Source organism: Scyliorhinus canicula, chromosome 14 (genome assembly GCF_902713615.1).
Source record: "Scyliorhinus canicula chromosome 14, sScyCan1.1, whole genome shotgun sequence".
In the NCBI taxonomy this organism is placed as follows: Eukaryota; Metazoa; Chordata; class Chondrichthyes; order Carcharhiniformes; family Scyliorhinidae; genus Scyliorhinus; species Scyliorhinus canicula.
In genome coordinates, this window is record NC_052159.1 from 50,448,412 (window position 1) to 50,467,173 (window position 18,762).

Consider the following 18,762-nt stretch of genomic DNA (forward strand, 5'->3'; position numbering starts at 1 on the left):
GAGCGGGTTCAGCTCCAGCAGAGAGCCTGGCGCTGATTGGAGAGCGGGTTCAGCTCCAGCAGAGAGCCTGGCGCTGATTGGAGAGCGGGTTCAGCTCCAGCAGAGAGCCTGGCGCTGATTGGAGAGCGGGTTCAGCTCCAGCAGAGAGCCTGGCGCTGATTGGAGAGCGGGTTCAGCTCCAGCAGAGAGCCTGGCGCTGATTGGAGAGCGGGTTCAGCTCCAGCAGAGAGCCTGGCGCTGATTGGAGAGCGGGTTCAGCTCCGGCAGAGCCTGGCGCTGATTGGAGAGCGGGTTCAGCTCCAGCAGAGAGCCTGGCGCTGATTGGAGAGCGGGTTCAGCTCCAGCAGAGAACCTGGTACTGATTGGAGAGCGGGTTCAGCTCCAGCAGAGAGCCTGGCGCTGATTGGAGAGCGGGTCCAGCTCCAGCAGAGAGCCTGGCGCTGATTGGAGAGCGGGTTCAGCTCCAGCAGAGAGCCTGGCGCTGATTGGAGAGCGGGTTCAGCTCCAGCAGAGAGCCTGGCGCTGATTGGAGAGCGGGTTCAGCTCCAGCAGAGAGCCTGGCGCTGATTGGAGAGCGGGTTCAGCTCCAGCAGAGGAGCCTGGCGCTGATTGGAGAGCGGGTTCTGCTCCAGTAGAGAGCCTGCCGCTGATTGGAGAGCGGGCTCTGCTCCAGCAGAGAGCCTGGCGCTGATTGGAGAGCGGGTTCAGCTCCAGCAGAGAGCCTGGCGCTGATTGGAGAGCGGGTTCAGCTCCAGCAGAGAGCCTGGCGCTGATTGGAGAGCGGGTTCAGCTCCAGCAGAGAGCCTGGCGCTGATTGGAGAGCGGGTTCAGCTCCAGCAGAGAGCCTGGCGCTGATTGGAGAGCGGGTTCAGCTCCAGCAGAGAGCCTGGCGCTGATTGGAGAGCGGGTTCAGCTCCAGCAGAGAGCCTGGCGCTGATTGGAGAGCGGGTTCAGCTCCAGCAGAGAGCCTGGCGCTGATTGGAGAGCGGGTTCAGCTCCAGCAGAGAGCCTGGCGCTGATTGGAGAGCGGGTTCAGCTCCAGCAGAGAGCCTGGCGCTGATTGGAGAGCGGGTTCAGCTCCAGCAGAGAGCCTGGCGCTGATTGGAGAGCGGGTTCAGCTCCAGCAGAGAGCCTGGCGCTGATTGGAGAGCGGGTTCAGCTCCAGCAGAGAGCCTGGCGCTGATTGGAGAGCGGGTTCAGCTCCAGCAGAGAGCCTGGCGCTGATTGGAGAGCGGGTTCAGCTCCAGCAGAGAGCCTGGCGCTGATTGGAGAGCGGGTTCAGCTCCAGCAGAGAGCCTGGCGCTGATTGGAGAGCGGGTTCAGCTCCAGCAGAGAGCCTGGCGCTGATTGGAGAGCGGGTTCAGCTCCAGCAGAGAGCCTGGCGCTGATTGGAGAGCGGGTTCAGCTCCAGCAGAGAGCCTGGCGCTGATTGGAGAGCGGGTTCAGCTCCAGCAGAGAGCCTGGCGCTGATTGGAGAGCGGGTTCAGCTCCAGCAGAGAGCCTGGCGCTGATTGGAGAGCGGGTTCAGCTCCAGCAGAGAGCCTGGCGCTGATTGGAGAGAGGGTTCAGCTCCAGCAGAGAGCCTGGCGCTGATTGGAGAGCGGGTTCAGCTCCAGCAGAGAGCCTGGCGCTGATTGGAGAGCGGGTTCAGCTCCAGCAGAGAGCCTGGCGCTGATTGGAGAGCGGGTTCAGCTCCAGCAGAGAGCCTGGCGCTGATTGGAGAGCGGGTTCAGCTCCAGCAGAGAGCCTGGCGCTGATTGGAGAGCGGGTTCAGCTCTAGCAGAGAGCCTGGCGCTGATTGGAGAGCGGTTCAGCTCCAGCAGAGAGCCTGGCGCTGATTGGAGAGCGGGTTCAGCTCCAGCAGAGAGCCTGGCGCTGATTGGAGAAGCGGGTTCAGCTCCAGCAGAGAGCCTGGCGCTGATTGGAGAGCGGGTTCAGCTCCAGCAGAGAGCCTGGCGCTGATTGGAGAGCGAGTTCAGCTCCAGCAGAGAGCATGGCGCTGATTGGAGAGTGGGTTCAGCTCCAGCAGAGCGCCTGGCGCTGATTGGAGAGCGAGTTCAGCTCCAGCAGACAGCCTGCCGCTGATAGGAGAGCGGGTTCAGCTCCAGCAGAGAGCCTGCCGCTGATTGGAGAGCGGGTTCAGCTCCAGTAGAGCCTGGCGCTGATTGGAGAGCAGGTTCAGCTCCAGCAGAGAGCCTGGCGCTGATTGGAGAGCGAGTTCAGCTCCAGCAGAGAGCCTGGCGCTGATTGGAGAGCGGGTTCAGCTCCAGCAGAGAGCCTGGAGCTGATTAGAGAGAGGGTTCAGCTCCAGCAGAGAGCCTGGCGCTGATTGGAGAGCGGGTTCAGCTCCAGCAGAGAGCCTGCCGCTGATTGGAGAGAGGGTTCAGCTCCAGCAGAGAGCCTGGCGCTGATTGGAGAGCGGGTTCAGCTCCAGCAGAGAGCCTGGCGCTGATTGGAGAGCGGGTTCAGCTCCAGCAGAGAGCCTGGCGCTGATTGGAGAGCGGGTTCAGCTCCAGCAGAGAGCCTGGCGCTGATTGGAGAGCGGGTTCAGCTCCAGCAGAGAGCCTGGCGCTGATTGGAGAGCGGGTTCAGCTCCAGCAGAGAGCCTGGCGCTGATTGGAGAGCGAGTTCAGCTCCAGCAGAGAGCCTGGCGCTGATTGGAGAGCGGGTTCAGCTCCAGCAGAGAGCCTGGCGCTGATTGGAGAGCGGGTTCAGCTCCAGCAGAGAGCCTGGCGCTGATTGGAGAGCGGGTTCAGCTCCAGCAGAGAGCCTGGCGCTGATTGGAGAGCGGGTTCAGCTCCAGCAGAGAGCCTGGCGCTGATTGGAGAGCGGGTTCAGCTCCAGCAGAGAGCCTGGCGCTGATTGGAGAGCGGGTTCAGCTCCAGCAGAGCCTGGCGCTGATTGGAGAGCGGTTCAGCTCCAGCAGAGAGCCTGGCGCTGATTGGAGAGCGGGTTCAGCTCCAGCAGAGAGCCTGGCGCTGATTGGAGAGCGGGTTCAGCTCCAGCAGAGAGCCTGGCGCTGATTGGAGAGCGGGTTCAGCTCCAGCAGAGAGCCTGGCGCTGATTGGAGAGCGGGTTCAGCTCCAGCAGAGAGCCTGGCGCTGATTGGAGAGCGGGTTCAGCTCCAGCAGAGAGCCTGCGCTGATTGGAGAGCGGGTTCAGCTCCAGCAGAGAGCCTGGCGCTGATTGGAGAGCGGGTTCAGCTCCAGCAGAGAGCCTGGCGCTGATTGGAGAGCGGGTTCAGCTCCAGCAGAGAGCCTGGCGCTGATTGGAGAGCGGGTCAGCTCCAGCAGAGAGCCTGGCGCTGATTGGAGAGCGGGTTCAGCTCCAGCAGAGAGCCTGGCGCTGATTGGAGAGCGGGTTCAGCTCCAGCAGAGAGCCTGGCGCTGATTGGAGAGCGGGTTCAGCTCCAGCAGAGAGCCTGGTGCAGATTGGAGAGCGGGCTCAGCTCCAGGAGAGAACCTGATGCTCATGGGAGAGCGGGCTCTGCTCCAGTAGAGAGCCTGCCGCTGATTGGAGAGCGGGCTCAGCTCCAGCAGAGAGCCTGGCGCTGATTGGAGAGCGGGTTCAGCTCCAGCAGAGAGCCTGGCGCTGATTGGAGAGCGGGTTCAGCTCCAGCAGAGAGCCTGGCGCTGATTGGAGAGCGGGTTCAGCTCCAGCAGAGAGCCTGGCGCTGATTGGAGAGCGGGTTCAGCTCCAGCAGAGAGCCTGGCGCTGATTGGAGAACGGGTTCAGCTCCAGCAGAGAGCCTGGCGCTGATTGGAGAGCGGGTTCAGCTCCAGCAGAGAGCCTGGCGCTGATTGGAGAGCGGGTTCAGCTCCAGCAGAGAGCCTGGCGCTGATTGGAGAGCGGGTTCAGCTCCAGCAGAGAGCCTGGCGCTGATTGGAGAGCGGGTTCAGCTCCAGCAGAGAGCCTGGCGCTGATTGGAGAGCGGGTTCAGCTCCAGCAGAGAGCCTGGCGCTGATTGGAGAGCGGGTTCAGCTCCAGCAGAGAGCCTGGCGCTGATTGGAGAGCGGGTTCAGCTCCAGCAGAGAGCCTGGCGCTGATTGGAGAGCGGGTTCAGCTCCAGCAGAGAGCCTGGCGCTGATTGGAGAGCGGGTTCAGCTCCAGCAGAGAGCCTGGCGCTGATTGGAGAGCGGGTTCAGCTCCAGCAGAGAGCCTGGCGCTGATTGGAGAGCGGGTTCAGCTCCAGCAGAGAGCCTGGCGCTGATTGGAGAGCGGGTTCAGCTCCAGCAGAGCCTGGCGCTGATTGGAGAGCAGGGTTCAGCTCCAGCAGAGAGCCTGGCGCTGATTGGAGAGCGGGTTCAGCTCCAGCAGAGAGCCTGGCGCTGATTGGAGAGCGGGTTCAGCTCCAGCAGAGAGCCTGGCGCTGATTGGAGAGAGGGTTCACCTCCAGCAGAGAGCCTGGCGCTGATTGGAGAGCGGGTTCAGCTCCAGCAGAGAGGCTGCCGCTGATTGGAGAGAGGGTTCAGCTCCAGCAGAGAGCCTGGCGCTGATTGGAGAGCGGGTTCAGCTCCAGCAGAGAGCCTGGCGCTGATTGGAGAGCGGGTTCAGCTCCAGCAGAGAGCCTGGCGCTGATTGGAGAGCGGGTTCAGCTCCTAGCAGAGAGCCTGGCGCTGATTGGAGAGCGGGTTCAGCTCCAGCAGAGAGCCTGGCGCTGATTGGAGAGCGGGTTCAGCTCCAGCAGAGAGCCTGGCGCTGATTGGAGAGCGGGTTCAGCTCCAGCAGAGAGCCTGGCGCTGATTGGAGAGCGGGTTCAGCTCCAGCAGAGAGCCTGGCGCTGATTGGAGAGCGGGTTCAGCTCCAGCAGAGAGCCTGGCGCTGATTGGAGAGTGGGTTCAGCTCCAGCAGAGCGCCTGGCGCTGATTGGAGAGCGAGTTCAGCTCCAGCAGACAGCCTGGCGCTGATAGGAGAGCGGGTTCAGCTCCAGCAGAGAGCCTGGCGCTGATTGGAGAGCGGGTTCAGCTCCAGCAGAGAGCCTGGCGCTGATTGGAGAGCGGGTTCAGCTCCAGCAGAGAGCCTGGCGCTGATTGGAGAGCGGGTTCAGCTCCAGCAGAGAGCCTGGCGCTGATTGGAGAGCGGGTTCAGCTCCAGCAGAGAGCCTGGCGCTGATTGAGAGAGGGTTCAGCTCCAGCAGAGAGCCTGGCGCTGATTGGAGAGCGGGTTCAGCTCCAGCAGAGAGCCTGCCGCTGATTGGAGAGAGGGTTCAGCTCCAGCAGAGAGCCTGGCGCTGATTGGAGAGCGGGTTCAGCTCCAGCAGAGAGCCTGGCGCTGATTGGAGAGCGGGTTCAGCTCCAGCAGAGAGCCTGGCGCTGATTGGAGAGCGGGTTCAGCTCCAGCAGAGAGCCTGGCGCTGATTGGAGAGCGGGTTCAGCTCCAGCAGAGAGCCTGGCGCTGATTGGAGAGCGGGTTCAGCTCCAGCAGAGAGCCTGGCGCTGATTGGAGAGCGGGTTCAGCTCCAGCAGAGAGCCTGGCGCTGATTGGAGAGCGGGTTCAGCTCCAGCAGAGAGCCTGGCGCTGATTGGAGAGCGGGTTCAGCTCCAGCAGAGAGCCTGGCGCTGATTGGAGAGCGGGTTCAGCTCCAGCAGAGAGCCTGGCGCTGATTGGAGAGCGGGTTCAGCTCCAGCAGAGAGCCTGGCGCTGATTGGAGAGCGGGTTCAGCTCCAGCAGAGAGCCTGGCGCTGATTGGAGAGCGGGTTCAGCTCCAGCAGAGAGCCTGGCGCTGATTGGAGAGCGGGTTCAGCTCCAGCAGAGAGCCTGGCGCTGATTGGAGAGCGGGTTCAGCTCCAGCAGAGAGCCTGGCGCTGATTGGAGAGCGGGTTCAGCTCCAGCAGAGAGCCTGGCGCTGATTGGAGAGCGGGTTCAGCTCCAGCAGAGAGCCTGGCGCTGATTGGAGAGCGGGTTCAGCTCCAGCAGAGAGCCTGGCGCTGATTGGAGAGCGGGTTCAGCTCCAGCAGAGAGCCTGGCGCTGATTGGAGAGCGGGTTCAGCTCCAGCAGAGAGCCTGGCGCTGATTGGAGAGAGGGTTCAGCTCCAGCAGAGAGCCTGGCGCTGATTGGAGAGCGGGTTCAGCTCCAGCAGAGAGCCTGGCGCTGATTGGAGAGCGGGTTCAGCTCCAGCAGAGAGCCTGGCGCTGATTGGAGAGCGGGTTCAGCTCCAGCAGAGAGCCTGGCGCTGATTGGAGAGCGGGTTCAGCTCCAGCAGAGAGCCTGGCGCTGATTGGAGAGCGGGTTCAGCTCCAGCAGAGAGCCTGGCGCTGATTGGAGAGCGGGTTCAGCTCCAGCAGAGAGCCTGGCGCTGATTGGAGAGCGGGTTCAGCTCCAGCAGAGAGCCTGGCGCTGATTGGAGAGCGAGTTCAGCTCCAGCAGAGAGCCTGGCGCTGATTGGAGAGTGGGTTCAGCTCCAGCAGAGCGCCTGGCGCTGATTGGAGAGCGGGTTCAGCTCCAGCAGACAGCCTGGCGCTGATAGGAGAGCGGGTTCAGCTCCAGCAGAGAGCCTGCCGCTGATTGGAGAGCGGGTTCAGCTCCAGCAGAGAGCCTGGCGCTGATTGGAGAGCAGGTTCAGCTCCAGCAGAGAGCCTGGCGCTGATTGGAGAGCGAGTTCAGCTCCAGCAGAGAGCCTGGCGCTGATTGGAGAGCGGGTTCAGCTCCAGCAGAGAGCCTGGCGCTGATTAGAGAGCGGGTTCAGCTCCAGCAGAGAGCCTGGCGCTGATTGGAGAGCGGGTTCAGCTCCAGCAGAGAGCCTGGCGCTGATTGGAGAGCGGGTTCAGCTCCAGCAGAGAGCCTGGCGCTGATTGGAGAGCGGGTTCAGCTCCAGCAGAGAGCCTGGCGCTGATTGGAGAGCGGGTTCAGCTCCAGCAGAGAGCCTGCGCTGATTGGAGAGCGGGTTCAGCTCCAGCAGAGCCTGGCGCTGATTGGAGAGCAGGGTTCAGCTCCAGCAGAGAGCCTGGCGCTGATTGGAGAGCGAGGTTCAGCTCCAGCAGAGAGCCTGGCGCTGATTGGAGAGCGGGTTCAGCTCCAGCAGAGAGCCTGGCGCTGATTGGAGAGAGGGTTCAGCTCCAGCAGAGAGCCTGGCGCTGATTGGAGAGCGGGTTCAGCTCCAGCAGAGAGCCTGCCGCTGATTGGAGAGAGGGTTCAGCTCCAGCAGAGAGCCTGGCGCTGATTGGAGAGCGGGTTCAGCTCCAGCAGAGAGCCTGGCGCTGATTGGAGAGCGGGTTCAGCTCCAGCAGAGAGCCTGGCGCTGATTGGAGAGCGGGTTCAGCTCCAGCAGAGAGCCTGGCGCTGATTGGAGAGCGGGTTCAGCTCCAGCAGAGAGCCTGGCGCTGATTGGAGAGCGGGTTCAGCTCCAGCAGAGAGCCTGGCGCTGATTGGAGAGCGGGTTCAGCTCCAGCAGAGAGCCTGGCGCTGATTGGAGAGCGGGTTCAGCTCCAGCAGAGAGCCTGGCGCTGATTGGAGAGCGAGTTCAGCTCCAGCAGAGAGCCTGGCGCTGATTGGAGAGCGGGTTCAGCTCCAGCAGAGAGCCTGGCGCTGATTGGAGAGCGGGTTCAGCTCCAGCAGACAGCCTGGCGCTGATTGGAGAGCGGGTTCAGCTCCAGCAGAGAGCCTGACGCTGATTGGAGAGCGGGTTCAGCTCCAGCAGAGCCTGGCGCTGATTGGAGAGCAGGTTCAGCTCCAGCAGAGAGCCTGGCGCTGATTGGAGAGCGAGTTCAGCTCCAGCAGAGAGCCTGGCGCTGATTGGAGAGCGGGTTCAGCTCCAGCAGAGAGCCTGGCGCTGATTGGAGAGAGGGTTCAGCTCCAGCAGAGAGCCTGGCGCTGATTGGAGAGCGGGTTCAGCTCCAGCAGAGAGCCTGCCGCTGATTGGAGAGAGGGTTCAGCTCCAGCAGAGAGCCTGGCGCTGATTGGAGAGCGGGTTCAGCTCCAGCAGAGAGCCTGGCGCTGATTGGAGAGCGGGTTCAGCTCCAGCAGAGAGCCTGGCGCTGATTGGAGAGCGGGTTCAGCTCCAGCAGAGAGCCTGGCGCTGATTGGAGAGCGGGTTCAGCTCCAGCAGAGAGCCTGGCGCTGATTGGAGAACGGGTTCAGCTCCAGCAGAGAGCCTGGCGCTGATTGGAGAGCGGGTTCAGCTCCAGCAGAGAGCCTGGCGCTGATTGGAGAGCGGGTTCAGCTCCAGCAGAGAGCCTGGCGCTGATTGGAGAGCGGGTTCAGCTCCAGCAGAGAGCCTGGCGCTGATTGGAGAGTGGGTTCAGCTCCAGCAGAGCGCCTGGCGCTGATTGGAGAGCGGGTTCAGCTCCAGCAGAGAGCCTGGCGCTGATTGGAGAGCGGGTTCAGCTCCAGCAGAGAGCCTGGCGCTGATTGGAGAGCGGGTTCAGCTCCAGCAGAGAGCCTGGCGCTGATTGGAGAGCGGGTTCAGCTCCAGCAGAGAGCCTGGCGCTGATTGGAGAGCGGGTTCAGCTCCAGCAGAGAGCCTGGCGCTGATTGGAGAGCGGGTTCAGCTCCAGCAGAGAGCCTGGCGCTGATTGGAGAGCGGGTTCAGCTCCAGCAGAGAGCCTGGCGCTGATTGGAGAGCGGGTTCAGCTCCAGCAGAGAGCCTGGCGCTGATTGGAGAGCGGGTTCAGCTCCAGCAGAGAGCCTGGCGCTGATTGGAGAGCGGGTTCAGCTCCAGCAGAGAGCCTGGCGCTGATTGGAGAGCGGGTTCAGCTCCAGCAGAGAGCCTGGCGCTGATTGGAGAGCGGGTTCAGCTCCAGCAGAGAGCCTGGCGCTGATTGGAGAGCGGGTTCAGCTCCAGCAGAGAGCCTGGCGCTGATTGGAGAGCGGGTTCAGCTCCAGCAGAGAGCCTGGCGCTGATTGGAGAGCGGGTTCAGCTCCAGCAGAGAGCCTGGCGCTGATTGGAGAGCGGGTTCAGCTCCAGCAGAGAGCCTGGCGCTGATTGGAGAGCGGGTTCAGCTCCAGCAGAGAGCCTGGCGCTGATTGGAGAGTGGGTTCAGCTCCAGCAGAGAGCCTGGCGCTGATTGGAGAGCGGGTTCAGCTCCAGCAGACAGCCTGGCGCTGATAGGAGAGCGGGTTCAGCTCCAGCAGAGAGCCTGCCGCTGATTGGAGAGCGGGTTCAGCTCCAGCAGAGCCTGGCGCTGATTGGAGAGCAGGTTCAGCTCCAGCAGAGAGCCTGGCGCTGATTGGAGAGCGGGTTCAGCTCCAGCAGAGAGCCTGGCGCTGATTGGAGAGCGGGTTCAGCTCCAGCAGAGAGCCTGGCGCTGATTGGAGAGAGGGTTCAGCTCCAGCAGAGAGCCTGGCGCTGATTGGAGAGCGGGTTCAGCTCCAGCAGAGAGCCTGGCGCTGATTGGAGAGCGGGTTCAGCTCCAGCAGAGAGCCTGGCGCTGATTGGAGAGCGGGTTCAGCTCCAGCAGAGAGCCTGGCGCTGATTGGAGAGCGGGTTCAGCTCCAGCAGAGAGCGTGCGCTGATGGGAGAGCGGGTTCAGCTCCAGCAGAGAGCCTGGCGCTGATTGGAGAGCAGGGTTCAGCTCCAGCAGAGAGCCTGGCGCTGATTGGAGAGCGGGTTCAGCTCCAGCAGAGAGCCTGGCGCTGATTGGAGAGCGGGTTCAGCTCCAGCAGAGAGCCTGGCGCTGATTGGAGAGAGGGTTCAGCTCCAGCAGAGAGCCTGGCGCTGATTGGAGAGCGGGTTCAGCTCCAGCAGAGAGCCTGCCGCTGATTGGAGAGAGGGTTCAGCTCCAGCAGAGAGCCTGGCGCTGATTGGAGAGCGGGTTCAGCTCCAGCAGAGAGCCTGGCGCTGATTGGAGAGCGGGTTCAGCTCCAGCAGAGAGCCTGGCGCTGATTGGAGAGCGGGTTCAGCTCCAGCAGAGAGCCTGGCGCTGATTGGAGAGCGGGTTCAGCTCCAGCAGAGAGCCTGGCGCTGATTGGAGAGCGGGTTCAGCTCCAGCAGAGAGCCTGGCGCTGATTGGAGAGCGGGTTCAGCTCCAGCAGAGAGCCTGGCGCTGATTGGAGAGCGGGTTCAGCTCCAGCAGAGAGCCTGGCGCTGATTGGAGAGCGGGTTCAGCTCCAGCAGAGAGCCTGGCGCTGATTGGAGAGCGGGTTCAGCTCCAGCAGAGAGCCTGGCGCTGATTGGAGAGCGGGTTCAGCTCCAGCAGACAGCCTGGCGCTGATAGGAGAGCGGGTTCAGCTCCAGCAGAGAGCCTGGCGCTGATTGGAGAGCGGGTTCAGCTCCAGCAGAGAGCCTGGCGCTGATTGGAGAGCAGGGTCAGCTCCAGCAGAGAGCCTGGCGCTGATTGGAGAGCGAGTTCAGCTCCAGCAGAGAGCCTGGCGCTGATTGGAGAGCGGGTTCAGCTCCAGCAGAGAGCCTGGCGCTGATTGGAGAGAGGGTTCAGCTCCAGCAGAGAGCCTGGCGCTGATTGGAGAGCGGGTTCAGCTCCAGCAGAGAGCCTGGCCGCTGATTGGAGAGAGGGTTCAGCTCCAGCAGAGAGCCTGGCGCTGATTGGAGAGCGGGTTCAGCTCCAGCAGAGAGCCTGGCGCTGATTGGAGAGCGGGTTCAGCTCCAGCAGAGAGCCTGGCGCTGATTGGAGAGCGGGTTCAGCTCCAGCAGAGAGCCTGGCGCTGATTGGAGAACGGGTTCAGCTCCAGCAGAGAGCCTGGCGCTGATTGGAGAGCGGGTTCAGCTCCAGCAGAGAGCCTGGCGCTGATTGGAGAGCGGGTTCAGCTCCAGCAGAGAGCCTGGCGCTGATTGGAGAGCGAGTTCAGCTCCAGCAGAGAGCCTGGCGCTGATTGGAGAGTGGGTTCAGCTCCAGCAGAGCGCCTGGCGCTGATAGGAGAGCGGGTTCAGCTCCAGCAGAGAGCCTGGCGCTGATTGGAGAGCGGGTACAGCTCCAGCAGAGAGCCTGGCGCTGATTGGAGAGCAGGTTCAGCTCCAGCAGAGAGCCTGGCGCTGATTGGAGAGCGGGTTCAGCTCCAGCAGACAGCCTGGCGCTGATTGGAGAGCGGGTACAGCTCCAGCAGAGAGTCTGGCGCTGATTGGAGAGCAGGTTCAGCTCCAGCAGAGAGCCTGGCGCTGATTGGAGAGCGGGTTCAGCTCCAGCAGAGAGCCTGGCGCTGATTGGAGAGTGGGTTCAGCTCCAGCAGAGCGCCTGGCGCTGATTGGAGAGCGGGTTCAGCTCCAGCAGACAGCCTGGCGCTGAGAGGAGAACAGGCTCTGCTCCAGCAGAGAGCCTGGCGCTGATTGGAGAGCGGGTTCAGCTCCAGCAGAGAACCTGGTGCTGATTGGAGAGCAGGCTCTGCTCCAGCAGAGAGCCTGTTGGTCAGTGTCCGGGCTGTAGGAGGCGTGGTTGAGCAGCACCGACCGGAACCGGAAATGTTATTTGTGGGGATTTGCGCAGGCGCGCTCTGTCAGGAAGGCGAGGGCGGTGTTTGCAGAAACGCCAACTTTCATCTCGTTCTGTTTACCGTTTTCCCCAATTGACATGGAGCACATCAGGACCCCGAAGGTCGGTGATTGAAGTTGTTTTTAAAAAAATGTTGCGTTGCAGCGGTTTTTCCTCATGAATTGTTCATTCTGGGTCCTGTGCAGACATTCTGAGTCCCTGGTTTTTGGGAGTATAAATCGGTGTAATGGTGACAGGGAGAGGGGGTCAGCCGGGGCGTTACTCACGGCATCTGGGAACGTGGCGAGGCAATGAAGGAAAGACTATAGAGGCAGTGTGAGGTTATATTTTGATTACAATAAAATAATACATATTTTATCAGCTTCATTTGCCTTATCAAACATTCCGCTCCCCGCATGGCTTCACTGCAGCTAAGGTAAAGTATACACTCAGCCCCGTGTCTGTACTAGTTAATGTGTCATTGATAGATACATATTGTGTATTGGGAATGTGTTGTGGAGTTGGCATACCACCTCTGGAATTGACAAATTTCAGCTGTCCATGTCTAAACTTGTCATCACTTTCCCTGTTCCTAGTCTTCCCCTTGCTTTTTACAATTTGGTATTGAACAGGGAAGAAAGTGCTGGACAACAGACTTGTGAGCAAAATTATAACTCGTGGACATGAATCCAAAATTGGCTGAGTGACAGAAAGTATAATAGTGGTTGCTGGATTTTTTTGGACCAGTGTAAGGTTTATCGTGAAGTTCTTGATCTATATTAACGGGCTAGACCTTGGTGTACAGGGCACAAATTCAAAATTTGTGGTTGACAACAAAACTTGAAAGTATTGTGAACTGTGAGGTGGATAGTGCACATAGTGACATAGACAAGTTGGTCGAATAGGTGGACAAGTGGAAGACAAAAGTTTAAAGTGGAAAAGTGAGAATTGATGGGAAGAACCTGGAGTAACAATATAAGATAAAGAGCACAATTCTAATTTGGTCCCAGCAACAAGAGTTCTGGATATGCAAAAGTGATTGAAGGTGGCACGTCTGGTTGAGAGAGCAGTGACAATATATACATTGTCCTTGGCTTTATTGATAGGGGCATCAAATACAAAAACAATAACGTATGTTAAACTTGTATAAACACTGGTTAGGCCTCAACTGGAGTAATGTGCCAAGTTCTGGGTGCCACATGCTAGGAAAGATGTGATGGCATTGGAGGAGAATGCAGAAACAATTGGTCTATTTTCAGGGATGACAGACTTCAGTTGCACAGATATATTGGAGAGGTTGTAGCTGTTTTCCTTGGAGAATAGAAGGTTGAGAAAATTTGATAGAGGGAACACAATCATGAGTCTGGACAGAGTAGATAAGGAAATATTGTTTCCATTGTTGGAAAGATTGAAATGGCACAAATTTGTGAAATGATTGGCAAAATAAGCAATAGGGACATGGAAAAATCATTTTCTTGCAGTGAGTGGGTTACAATCTGGAATGCACTGCCTGAGAGTTTGGTGAAAGCAGATTCAATTGTGGAAATGAAGAGGCGATTGGATTATTATCTGAAAATAATGAATGTGCAGGGTGGGGTGGTACGGTGGTTCAGTGGCTAGCACTGCTGCATCATGGCGACAAAGATGCAGGTTTGATCGTGGCCCCAGGTTTGTGTGATGGACTGGGCCTATTTGGAGTGACCTATCAAACCTGCCTATTTGGCCATTCATGCAATTGTTCCGGGACCGGTTTGTGGCCAACGAACAAGAGGAAGACTAGTCGGGTGGCCAAGAATCAGGGGAAAATGGACGGGAATCAGGGGAAGGGGAGGGAGGGGGGGGGGGCTACGGGTTCGTTATGGGGGTTTGTTCTCATGGTTTTATGCTTATTTCTTTTTCTTGTTCATTTATTGTTTTTGTATTGGAGGGGAGGGGTTACTGTTTTTCTGTGTTGTGATAAAATTTGTTGTTGAAAACTTGAATAAAAATTATTCAAAAAAAAAGGAAGGACAAAGCCGCAAGCGACAGTCTGATGGCAAGCTAAGGCCCAAAACCAAATTGTAAATAAATGCCTATAAACATGTGCCTCGGCCATATTGGGGAATGTAAAATATGTTTGCCGGTTAAAGGCAGTGGCCACAGTTGTTATTATGAAGATGCTTGCCTGCAAATATACATGTTAATTTTTGCGTGTTTTTTTTCTAATAATTTGTAATTTGTTGGATATAAAATATGAAAACTCAATAAAAAAACATTTCCAAAACAAAAACCTGCCTATTTGGAAAGGGAATAGGGAAGAAGTTGCATCCTCGCTGAATGGTGATAATTGACTTAAAGTAACAACATCATGTTATACAGTCCCAAAGTGCTTCACAGCATAATAAATATTAGTGGAAAGCTCTTTATTGTTTCTGAACATATTTCTTGAATTATATTTACCATATTAGTTAGTATGCACCCTGAATACTTGGGCCTCATCCACCCATGATTCTTAGAGCTACTTTCTGGGACCCATATAATTCTTACTCTTTTGTGATATTTTGGCTCCCAGAATCAAAGCATCATAGAATTTTGCAGCACTGAAGTCGTATAGCCCATCATACCTATTGTTAAGAATCTGATTAATTTGGTCTTTTTTATACTACATTATGCATTGACTGTCTAGTACTTAATCCTATATTTCCATACTGCCATGCTTCTTCTTTTGTCATATTTGTTTCTCAAATCTTTCTTGCAGGTGAAGTGCTTGGATCGCTTCAGCAGTAACAAGTCAACCACTGGAACCTTGTATCTTACCACAACCCACTTAATTTATAGGGAGTCAACTGCAGTCAACCCTAAGGAAATTTGGGTTTGTATTTAATTTGCACATACACAGTTGTGCCAAATTATGATTTAAGTTTGCAATTTAGGAAGAGTGAAGGATGATACATGGTGGAACATATGGTCTGGTCATGTTGCAAATTGGGGATGTACAAGGCCATAGAGTGGCTTGTGGATGTGGACAGTGTTTTAGTGTTTAAAGCTCAAATTACAACCAAAGAGTACATGGAGATAGTGTCGAGCTGAACTGAGGAAGTAACTAGCAAGATAACGGAATTGGGGGCTTGGGTGCAGAAGTTTTGGTAATTACTCAACAGAAGGAAAACAACTTAAATTTGTTCCTGGCATTATCGTTGCTATAATGAGTAGAGGGGCACTAAATATTTAATAAGATCATAAGTAATAGGAGCAGAAGTAGGCCGTTTGGCTCCTCAAGCCTGCTCCACCATTCAATAAGTAGCCATAACTCCCCTTTCCTGCCTGCCACCAAAACCCTCGGCTTATTTGTAAATAAAAAATCTGCTAACTCAGCCTTGAATATATCTAAAACTTGGCTTCTAGTCTTCTTTGTGGAAGAGAATTCTGAAGACTCAGAAGAAAATCCTCCTCATCTCCCTATTATATAGGAGATTGGCTATTTTTTAACTGTGCCCTTCAGTTCTTTATTACTCCACAAGGGAAAAAGGCAAACCAGTATCTACTCTGTCAACATTACTCTGAATTTTATGTTCCAGATCACCCCTCATTCTTCTAAACGCCATTGAGTATAGACCCAACTTGCTCAGCTTTTCCGTTTTTAAAATTCATTATGAAATCAGTATGTAGATATCGCTGGCTAGACCACCATTTATTGCTCATCCCTAATTGCCGTTGAACTGAGTGGCTTGCTGGGCCATTTCAGAGGGCATTTAAGAGTCAACTGCATTGCTGCGTGTCTGGAATCACATGTAGGTCCGACTAGATGAGGACTGCAGATTTCCTTCCCTGAAGGACATTAGTAAACCAGATGGGGTTTTACGACAATCGACAATGGTTTCATGGTTATCATCGGATTCTTTCCTCATAAGACAATTCCTTCATCCCAGGAACCAACCTCGCGAGCATTTCTCTGAACTGCTTCCATTGTAAGTATATCCCTTCATAATTAAGGAGACCAAAGCTGTGCACAGTTCTCCAGGTGCGGTCTCACCAATGCATTGTACAGTTGTAGCAAGACATTTTACTTTTATGCACCATCCCTCTTGCAATAAAGGCCAATCACCTCCTGTACGACATGCTAACTGGTTGTGGTTCACGTACAAGGGCACCCAAATCCCTCTGTACCACAGCATTCTGCAGTATCTTTCAATTTAAACATTCCCTTTCCTGCCAGAGTGAACAACTACATTATACTCCATCTGCCAGATTTTTGCTCATTCACTTACCCTATCTATATCCCCTTGTGTACCCTCCTCACAATTTGCTTTTCTATTTACCCTTGTATCATCATCAAATTAGGCTACAATATAGTTTGTTCCTTGAAGTCATTAATATCGATGTTTTTTTAAAAATCGAATTGGGGGCAATTTAGCGTGGCTTATCCATCTGCCCTGTACATCTTTGGGTTGTGGGGGTGAGACCCACGTAGATATGGAGAGAGTGTGCAAAGTCCACACAGACAATGATCCGGGGCTGGAATCGAACCTGGTCCTTGGCGCTGTGAGGTAGCAGGGCTAACCACTGTGCCACGTGCCACCTAATTAATATAAATCTTAATAGTTCTGCCTCAGCATTGGTCCTTGCAGCATCCCACTGGTGACAGTTTGCCAACCTGAAAATGATCCATTTATCCCATCTCTGTTTCCTGTTAGTTAACCAATCCTCTAATGTATTATCCTAATATATCAGCACCTTGAACACTGCAGAAACCTTATCAAATGCCTTTTGGAAATCCAAGTATACTATATTTACTGGGTCCCCTTTATTTACCCTGTTTGTTACACCCTCATAGTACTATAATACATTGGTCAAATACAATTTCTCTTTCATACATTCAGGCAGAGTCAACATGGTATCATTATAATTTTCTACATGTCCTGCTACTACCTCCTTAATAATGGATTCCAGCATTTTCACATGACAGATTTTAGGATAACATAGGAAAAAATGCTAGAATCCATTAACAGTGGCCAAGAAGCCTGTGCTTCTTGTCAAGTAACTTAATCAAGTAACTGAGGTGGTACCAGATTTAAAATGCAGAATTTCTGTTTTGCTTTGCAAGGTAGCATGGAAATTTCCTACCAGACTACTACTGTGGGTATGCCTGAAGTCTGTTGCAATCAAATTACCTGCTATCCCCACCCTACAGTTCCAATCTGTTAGACTGCCTGGTGGAAGCTCAGTTGGGTGGGAAGCAAGTTTGTGAACGGCACAGCATGAGTTCCATTCCCGTACCTGCTGAGGTTATTCATGAAGGCCATGCCTTCTCAACCTTGCCACGCGCCTGAGATGTGATGATCCTCGGGTTAATCACCAGTCAATTCTCTCTCTCTTAAAGTGGGGAGAGCAGCCTTTGGTCCTCTGGGACTGCGGCAACATTTTTATTTGTTGGGCAGCATGGTGGCGCAGTGTGTTAGCCCTGTTGCCTCACAGCGCCGAAGTCCCAGGTTCGATCCCGGCTCTGGGTCACTATCCGAGTGGAGTTTGCACATTCTCCCCCGTATTTGCGTGGGTTTCGTCCCCACAACCCAAAAAGATGTGCAGGCTAGGTGCATTGGCCATCCTAAATGCCCCATAATTGGAAAAGATGAATTGGGTACTCTACATTTCTAAAACAAAACATTTACATTTATTTTTAATTTAAAAATTCATGGTGAGTATGAATGGATACTTTGATGAGATTATGCAGTGCCTGGTGTTGAGAATGTCGTCAACTTGTTCTCAAGCTTAAACAGTGCTACTTAGAAACTAGCTTTAAGGAAGCGAACAAACATGTGGATAATTAAATTAGTTCATTATTAAATGTGTTCTCTACAAAGAAATGTCTGATTTTTATTTGGCAATTTACCATAAAGTAGTTGTCACTGATCTTGGCACACCCAACCACTCCATGACAGAATACAAAGGCACGGCCTGTAATAAGTGAGAACTGATTACATTTAGTAATTACAACTTTAACAGTAGAAAAATGTAGTCCTGTGTGTTTCTTCAACACATTTCAGAAGACCTGCTGTGATGGTAAAATCTGGGAGTGCCATAATTTTATTTCTGGAAAGCAAAATTGTATTTACTCTTGAAAGACATTTATTAGGCCATGCCCAGGGATGTGGGCTGTGACCTGGACCACACTCATGGTCTTCTCCACAATATAACTTCTTGAAATATTATCCATGTCCAAAATTTTGGCAACAATTTCTGTTGTCATTCTGATGTAATCTATGATCTCATTTGCTATCTTGCAGTAGGTGACATTTTGGTTGTGTGTGGCTCCACCCATCATGGGAATATTTAATTTCTGGATGATTGTTGTGGAGTTTCAGCACTGATTTGAAAACTGTCTTTTGCTAGATTCTGTTTGCTATTCTTATCAGAACAAATTAATTGGCACTCGACGTACTATCACAGTTGGCAACACCCAAATGGAAGAAATATTGAAATTAATTTTGCAAATTTTGTTGATGTTCATTTTAACAATATTATTGTTTGTTGTAACAATGATTGGCTGTTGGGATACAGATGTCATCGCTCAATGTATTGTGAAACTTTTATGCCTCCGAACCCAGCCCTGCATGAACCTTCCCCAAAGGCATACTGAAACTGTAACAAATCTCAGAATAGCATGTGGCGCCACCTGTATGTTAACTAAAATAGATTTGAGCAGATCCTGTGTTTTTACTGGCACCATGCTGAAACTCATTGTTTCTCATGCCAAACCCTCTACTGAGGAGTGGCTGCTTCAACACTCATTTAGCAAAGGGTTCCTATTGGGTGCCACACCCAACCCTCTATTGAGGAGTGGCTGTTTCAACACACATTAGCAAAGAGATCCTGATGGGTAAGGTAAATATTTCATCCTGGTGTATGTACATTGACCACATCAGGAGTTTTTTGGTAGAAAGTCCCAGTTCAAATTCTGATAGTTATATCATTTAAAAGCACTGAAAATTTTCACTAATTTATTTATTTACTCATTTGGTCCATTTAGGAACTTGGGGAAAGGAGTTAACTATTCAGTTTCTCAAGCCTGCTATTCATTATGCTTGATCTGCACTTCAATTCTATTTACCTGACATTGCTTTATATTCCTTTTTATTGTTAGCAAACAGAAATTGAGAAATCCCAGTATTAAAAATTTCAGTTGACTTAGTGTCCACAGCCTAGAGATTCAAATTTCCACCATTTATGGCAGAAAAGTGCTTCCAGATTATGCCCCTGTATCATCCAGCTATAATTTTAAGATTGCACCCTTCTGTTCTTGAATCCTTTGTCAGGGGAAGTAGTTACTCTGTACCTACCAAATCAAAGCCCAATTAGATTATCCTACAACATTTTAAATTCAAGGAACAAAAACATATGAATTAGGTCATTTAGCCCTGAACCTGC

At 54.0% G+C, this 18,762-nt stretch overlaps 1 protein-coding gene across 1 annotated transcript in view; it reads left to right on the forward strand.

Moving 5' to 3' along the window:
- Positions 1-11,368: 11,368 nt before the first annotated feature.
- Positions 11,369-18,762, forward strand: part of mtmr6 (myotubularin related protein 6) — a 57,932-nt gene continuing 50,538 nt past the window's right edge. Inside the window, exons 1-2 of the mRNA XM_038817917.1 lie at positions 11,369-11,485; positions 14,091-14,209. Of these exons, the coding sequence (XP_038673845.1) occupies positions 11,458-11,485; positions 14,091-14,209 (147 nt within the window). The 5' untranslated portion in view covers positions 11,369-11,457. The remainder of the gene's footprint in view (positions 11,486-14,090; positions 14,210-18,762) is intronic.